This window comes from Oryctolagus cuniculus, chromosome 7 (genome assembly GCF_051225735.1).
Source record: "Oryctolagus cuniculus isolate XC-2025 breed Fujian yellow rabbit chromosome 7, ASM5122573v1, whole genome shotgun sequence".
Lineage (NCBI taxonomy): Eukaryota > Metazoa > Chordata > Mammalia > Lagomorpha > Leporidae > Oryctolagus > Oryctolagus cuniculus.
In genome coordinates this window covers 119,150,684-119,158,205 of record NC_142873.1, presented here as the reverse complement: position 1 = coordinate 119,158,205, position 7,522 = coordinate 119,150,684, and the positions used below count along the sequence as shown (strand labels likewise).

Genomic DNA, 7,522 nt, shown 5'->3' with positions numbered 1-7,522 from the left:
CCACAGGGAAACCCTGGGCCCTTGGGTGGTCACTTCCCCTTCCCTGACCTGCTTCTGTCTACTGCAGTCTGCTTCCTGCCTCTGTAGATCTGGCCACTCTGGATATTTCATATAATATTAGTATAATTTGTGGCCGACTTCTCTCACTTAGTATAATGCTTTCAAAGTTTATTCAAGTTTGGCATGTGCACATACTTCGTTGCTCTTTGTGGCTGACTAGCTCCTTGTGTGGGTACGTATTTTGTTCGTCTGTTGATGGGCGTTTGGTCTGTGTCTATCTTTGGCTCTTGTGAATGCTGTTGTTATCAACGTTTGTGTACAGGCTTTTGTTGGGACACAGAGCTCCAGTTCTTTTGGAGCTTAGAGTAGACGTCTGGGGTCAACTTGGAGTGGATGTGCTGGGTCATAGTGCGATTCGGTTTCCCTTGGGGCTGAGCCACCCAGTCGGCTTTTGCGGAAGCTGCACCGTTCCGTTCCACCTGCAGTGTATGAGGAGCCTGGCCCCTCCACATCCGCATCAACGCTCACTGCTGTCCGCTGAAGCCCAGCCCTCCTAAGTGGGCAGGGGAAGTTTTACCCTTGTGGTTCTGATGTTCATTTCCCAGTGACGACCTTCAACTTATTTTTCATATACTCACTGGTTGCTTGTATATATCTTTGATGAGGTGTCTATTCCAAGCTGTTTGCCCAGGTTTTGACTGGGTTTTGTCTTCCTGTTGTTGCATTCTAGGGTTCTTTATACAGTCTTGACACTGGACCTTTATCAGGTATGTGATTTGCAAATATTCTCTCCCATTTGGTAGATTGTCTCTCTGCTTCTTGACGCTATATTTTAATGCACAAAAGTTAAATTTTGGCGGCGTCCAATTAATCTATGTTTTTCTTTGTTGCTTATGCTTTTGGTGTCATATATAAGAAACCCTGTTGCCAAATCTGAGGTTATGAAGATTTACTCCATGTTTTCTGTCAGGAGTTTTGTAGTTTCGGCTCTTAACTTGAGGCTTTTAATCCATTTTGAGCTAATTTTCGTGTTGGCGTGAGGCAGGAGTCCAGTTTCCCACTTTTTCATGTCAGTACCGTTTGTTGATGAGATTATTCTTTCCTCATTGTTCTTCCCCCTCTTCAAATTCATTCCACTGTCTCCATTACACCTGCCACCAGCTATGTGATACTGTTTCTTTTATTTTTTCCTTAAAAATTTAAAAAATTTATGTGAAAGGCAGAGTTATAGACAGAGAGGGAGAGGGAGAGGGAGGGGGAGGGGGAGAAGAGAGAGAGATCTTCTATCCACTGGTTTACTCTGCAAATTGCTGCAGTGGCTGGGGCTGGGCCGGGCTGAAGCCAGGAGCCAGGAGTTTCATCTGGGTCTCCCATGCAGGTGCAGGGACCCAAGCACTTGGGCCATTCTCCACCACTTTCCCAAGTGCATAAACAGGGAGCTGGATTGGAAGTGGAGCAGCTGGGACTTGAACCAGTGCCCGTATGGGATGCCGGTCCTGAAGGCAGCAGCTTTACCTGCTACGCCACAACATCAGCCCCCGTTGCATGCAGTCTTAAAGATCTTTGAGGCTACCTTTGGAAAATAGTTTGTTGGGAGCTGAGCTGGATACAGGGGTTTCTACTGAGTGAGAAACTCCAAGATCCATCCCTGAGAAATGGGGGTGGGACTGGGGTATGGCGGTGAAGACGGAGAGATGGGCAGAGATTTGAGAGTGGTTTTAGTGTCAGAATTGGCAGAATGCAGGTGCAGCAAGTGAGAAAGATTGGAGTCCACGACACTGTGCTTCTGGTCTGGGTGGTGCTGCCAGTTCCTTGCCATGAGAGTAGGTGGGGGGGGGGGGCGTGGAGACTCTGTGCTGGGAGTCTCTGGGTATGAGCTGCCCTAGCGTCAGGTGCTGTGTGTACACACAGACTCCCTGGGTGACTAACGTGTCTGTCTTCTGAAGGCTCGGGCGTTCACTGAGGCTGGGGAGCGAGGACATGGTCAGTCAGTGATTCTTGCAGTCTTGGCCAGGACTATCTGTCTCATGGCCATGCTCTGTCCTCCCCCACTCGGCACCCCAGGACTTGGGGTCAAAGGCCGGTGGGCAGCTGTGGTTGTCGCTAGCAAGTCATGGGCTTCTTTAGCTCCCTTGGCTTCCTCCTGGGCCCTCATCAGTCACCATTGCTCTCTCTGCACAGTGTCCATTTGGTGGTGGGCAAGCCTTGGTTGGCCCCAGCCACTGTCAGTCAGCACTGAAGACTTACTTGTTGGTTGCAAGGTGGATGGGGAGGAGCATGAAGGGAACAGGAGAGCCTGGGGAGGGAGCTCTGGTTTCTCCAGAGAAGAGGGAGGTCAGCCAGGGTTGAGACCTGTGGCCTTCTGCCTGTTTCCCGATGGTGTTCGCCTGCTGGGTCCGGGGGAAGGCCCTGTTCTTGTCTTCCAGAGCCCAAATCAGGTTTTCCAAGGTCATACTCTCCGCCTCGTGGGCTGCATCTTTTTCAAGTCCAACAGGCCTCTCACTGATGATGATGGTCTATATGTGTGTGTGTGTGTACTTGTGTGCACAGGTGGGCACGATGAACATGGGAGAATCCAGGCCCCCTTTAAATAAAAGAAGCAAAAATTACTAGCATGCAATTCAGTCTAGGGTCTTTGGAAGGGGACCGTGAAATAAGGCGCCTTGAAATGTTTACTTCCTTAGCGTCAGGGTAAAATCACACACGGATGTAGGTGAATGCTTCCTGCTTCCCTAGCAGATGCAAAGCTGTGTGTGACCACTTGTGTGCCCAGTAGACAGAGACATTAGCTAAGGCCGTCGGTGGGCCACGTGCTCCGCGCCAGGCAGGGGGGCGACAGGGCCCTGGGCGGAAGGCTTTACGCCTCCTAGAGTAGAGATGAGGAGGGCAAGGCCGGGGGTGGGGTTGGGTGGGGGCGTCTCTCCTGCCCACGTTCACTCAGACTAGTGGGAGGATGAGGTGGGATTTGCACTCAGGACTAGATGTCTCCAAATCTTTCCAAAACTCAGCTATAAAGTTACACATCAAACTGCACATGAAAGGATTCACTGAGTGAGACAGTGCATGACTGAATCATGGGGGCGTGCAGATGATCTCGGGTGCCCAGAGGGCCAGCAGGGCGGGTGACCTTCCTGTCCTTGAACTCTCTTCAGAGATGGGGCAGGTGGATGTGTATATGGTGTGTGTAGGTGGGGGTTGGTTAACAGGTGTGCACATCCGGGCCATAGACTTTTTCAACAAAAAAGCTGCTCTTCCCCTGACTCGACTTCCTTTTGCCTCTCCTCCCAGGGCCCTACTCCTGCTTGAGAACACCATGCACGCAGGTGAGCTGGAGGGTCCGGGGGCTGCGGTGGGGGATGATGGGAAGGTTGGGGAGGGGCATCACCCAGCAGCTAGAGTGCTAGATTGAGGCAGGCTCAGATTTTGACAATTGCCCAGGGTTCTGCGCATGGTCTGCCTCAGCTGGAACAGGTAAACAACTAAGGGCTGTAGGCAGCTCTGCCAATGGCTTTGAGAATCTAGTGCCATGGCCTCTTGCACAATAGTTCTAGGGGCCGGGGTTGTGGCATAACAGGTTAAGCTGCCACTTGTGATGCTGGCATCCAATATGGCCATCAGTTTGAGTCCCAGCTGCTCTACTTCTGATCCAGCTCCCTGCTAATGTGCCTGGGAAAGCAGTGGAAGATGGCCCAAGTGCTTGGGCCCCAGCAGCCACGTGGGAGAATCAGAAGCTCCTGGCTCCTGGCTTTGGCCTGGCCCAGCTCTGGCAGTAATCATTTTGGGGAGTGAACTAGCAGATAGAAGATTTATCTCCCCCTACCCCTATAACTGTACCTTTCAAATAAATAAAATAAATCTTTAAAAAAAAGATGCCCCACACTCCTATATGTAGTTCTTGACATTGTAGGAGTCAGGAATTGGCAAAAGGCAGTTGGAAGATGTTCCAAACAAAGGGTGCTGCGTTCGCCTCGGGCCCTCAGCCTAGAGGGAGCAGGTTGTGGTCCAGGGAGGGGAGCTCAGGGGATACGGCTAAAGCCCTGGAGATCAAGGAGGGGAGGGGCGTGGGAAGAGGCTGGGGAGGTGGGCTGGACACTGTCACCAAGGGCCTTGTCACAGTGTGGGAGCCCTCAGCCTAGGGAGAGTGGAGAGCCACAGCACCGTGTCCACAGCTGGTGCCTGGCTGCATTTGTCTTCTTTTCCTCCCTTCCAGGAGTACTGCAGGGAGCGCAGCAGTTGGCTATTGAAGAGAAAGGGGCAGTGGCATTGAGAGACCTCCAGACTGGACATGGCTCTGAGTCCAGGGGCAAGTCTGGAGCTTGAAGAGCCAATGGTGCCACCAAGTGTCCATCCCCGTGGGGCCCTGGGCTTAGCCTCCGGCACTGTCCCTGGGGCCGGCCCAGACGTGGCCCTCATTCCTATCTTGAATCCACCTCTAAGTCCTGGCTCGGCTCTCATCCCAGACCTTAATTCCACCCTGACTCCTGTCTCAGGGAGGGCCCTTGGCCTGGAGTGTGATAGCAACCCCAGCGCTGACGACAGCAGGGCCGTGGCTCCAGCCTCCTTCCAGATCGCCAGTTCCTTCTCTGGTGAAGCCCAGGTCCTGGATTCCAATCATGCCTCAGGGTCCGACTCCCAGGGGGCCCTCTGTTCCGCCTCCAGCCCTGTTCTGAGCTCTGGCTCCCCTGAGGCCACTGCTCAGAGCTCAGGGATCCTCTCTGGCCCAAGTGCAGAGGAGGCCCTCAAGTGCCTCTCTAGCAGGAATTTCGATTTGGGTCAGAGTAACACCAATCCTTCCAGACCAGAATCAAACCCGTTCATAAGGGCCCATTCAGGAGAGGCCCTGGTGCTAGGCCACTGCATCTCCCGGCCAAGCTCCAAAGCACTCCTCCTGCCAGCCTCAAATACTTCTCTGGATCCCAACTCCACACAGCGGCTCAGTGTGGCTTCAAGAAACGTCTCCAAGCTGGATCTGAACAGAGCTCCAGACTCAAGTGAGACGGTCACGCTGGCTGCCCATAACCTCTCCGGGTCTGTTTCCCGAGGCGCCTTTGGTGCAACCTGGAGCTCAAGTTCCAAGGGGACCATCGATGTGACTTCCAACAGCCACTCCAGATCCGATTTGAACATGACCCTCACCCAGGCCTCGTGTGTGACCCTGATCCCTGGCTCCAGCGATGGGATCAGCCTGCACTCCAGCGTCCATGGACCCATCGCCTCCCTCTCGCCACCCTCCTGCATGACTCTGATCCTGGGCTCCAACGAGACCCTCAGCGTGGGCTCCAGCTTCATGTTCAGTGACACCTCGACCTTGACCCTGAGCAGCCAGCAGGATTATTCCGAGGACAACAGCATCCGCACCATGGTCCTGGATGACAATCTGGAGAGCTGGGGTGAGAGGGCCAGTGTGGAGGTGGGCCATCTCCCTCTGGGGCTCCCCACCACCCACGCTGGGGACAGAGACACCATGGCCTTCCGAAGCATCCCGGATGGTGAGTTAGGCATGAGTGGGCGACAGCCCTAGAAATCTGCTTTCAGATCTATGGGGCAAGGAAGGGAACAGAGAGGAGAGAAGGGAACAGCAGGCCACAGATAACAGACAGCATGTCAGCATGTTTATTTCAAGGGAAAGATCTAACACTCTCCTGCTGGTAGCTGTGTGACCTGGGGCAAGCTACTAAACCTCTCTGAGCTTTAACTTCCTTAGCAGTGATAGCACATATGATAATACTTCTGTTCTCTCCAAATTATTGGCCTTCCATTCGAAGTGCACACTTCTTTCTCTCTGGGTAAATTTCACACCTCATGTCTCTGGCTAAAGTTTTTTTTAAAAGATTTATTTATTTGAAAGTCAGAGTTACACAAAGAGAGGAGAGGCAGAGAGAGAGAGAGAGAGAGAGAGAGAGAGAGAGAGAGAGGTCTTCCTTCTGATGGTTCACTCCCCAGTTGGCCGCAATGGCCGGAGCTGCGCCAATCTGAAGCCAGGAACCAGGAGCTTCTTCTGGGTCTCCCATGTAGGTACAGGGGCCCAAGGACTTGGGTCATCTTCTGCTGCCTTCCCAGGTGCATTAGCAGAGAGCTGGATTGGAAGAGGAGCAGCCGGGACTAGAACCGGCGCCCAGATGGGATGCCAGTGCTTCAGGCCAGGGTGTCAAGCCACTGTGCCACAGCCCTGGCCCTCTGGCCAAAGTTTGAGCAGTGGAGCAGGCAGGCTGCAGGCTCAGCTCACGTCTGCTGGGTCTTGGAGGTTCTCACCTGATGAGGCCCTGTCTGGAGCCCGCGCCTCACTCCTGACATGCAGGAGTGATATAAATTAATGCCCTGGCAGCTTCCAATGCTATGATTATCTTCCACCAGTCCATTCGTGTTTGTTCATGCACCAATAGCATACGGTGATTTTAAAACAGTGACCGTGGTTTTGTGACATTGTATTCCTATCTGCTAGGGTGAGAATTCCTCTTCCAAATTCTCCTCAAAATTGACTTAGCTCTTAATAGACCTTCACTCCTCCAAACACATCTTAGGATGTCTAGGTCTTCAAAAAATCTTGCTGGTATTTTTATTAGAATTTTATTCATTTATCTGCCTATTTGAGTTTTCCTTTACACAGGATATTTGCTTTACTAGAATTGAAAGAAATTCTCCATAAAGGTCTAGTACATTTTCTGATGATTAATCCTAGATATGATATGTTTTTCTGCTGTCATGAATCATATCTTATTTTCTAAGACAATTCCTACTTGGTACTGAGAGAGGTCTTCCATCTACTGGTTCACTCCCCAACTGCCGGCAGTGAGCCAATCAGAAGCCAGGAGCCAAGCACTTCTTCCAGGTCTCCCATGTAGGTGCAGGGGCCCAAGGACTTGGGTCATCTTCTGCTGCCTTCCCAGGTGCATTATCAGGGAGCTGGATGAGAAGTAGAGCAGCTGGGATTCTAATCGGTGCCCATATCAGATGCCCGCATTGCAGGTGGTGACTTGATCCATTACTCCACAATGCTGGCCCCTAGAACATTTTATTCACCCCCAAAAGAAACCCTGTATCTTTTAGACATCACCCAACCCAAGACCCCAGCCCTAGGCAATCATGAATCGATTCTCTGAGTCTTCAGAGAGAGAGACAGAGACAGAGACAGAGAGACAGAGAGGTCTCTCATCTACTGGTTCACTCCCCAGATGGCTATAACAGCCAGAGCTGAGCTGATCTGAAGCCAGGAGCCAGGAGCTTCTTGCAGGTCTCCCACGTGGGTGCAGGGGCCCAAGCATTTGGGCCATCTTCTACTGCTTTCCCAGGCCATCAGCAGGAAGCTGGATGGGAAAAGGAGCAGCTGGGTCTCAAACCCAGGCATTTGGGTATGGGATATGGGTGTCTGAGCTTCTAGGCCAAATGCCTGCTGGTTATTATCTTACATAGTGTTCCTGTATTCACTCAAATATTAACCTCGTTCCTTCCCTTCACCTTTTACTGCATCTCAGACGCTCCACCAGGGTTTCACTTCTTCCCCGTCTGAAGTAGGCCTTTTCGA

At 52.1% G+C, this 7,522-nt stretch overlaps 1 protein-coding gene across 1 annotated transcript in view; it reads left to right on the top strand.

Annotated features, from left to right (window-relative positions):
• The first annotated feature begins 427 nt into the window (after positions 1 to 427).
• MROH7 (maestro heat like repeat family member 7) overlaps positions 428 to 7,522 on the top strand; it is a 45,462-nt gene continuing 38,367 nt past the window's right edge. The window contains exons 1-3 of the mRNA XM_089337366.1: positions 428 to 767; positions 3,289 to 3,323; positions 4,211 to 5,489. Coding sequence (XP_089193492.1) covers positions 4,286 to 5,489 — 1,204 coding nt within the window. The 5' untranslated portion in view covers positions 428 to 767; positions 3,289 to 3,323; positions 4,211 to 4,285. The remainder of the gene's footprint in view (positions 768 to 3,288; positions 3,324 to 4,210; positions 5,490 to 7,522) is intronic.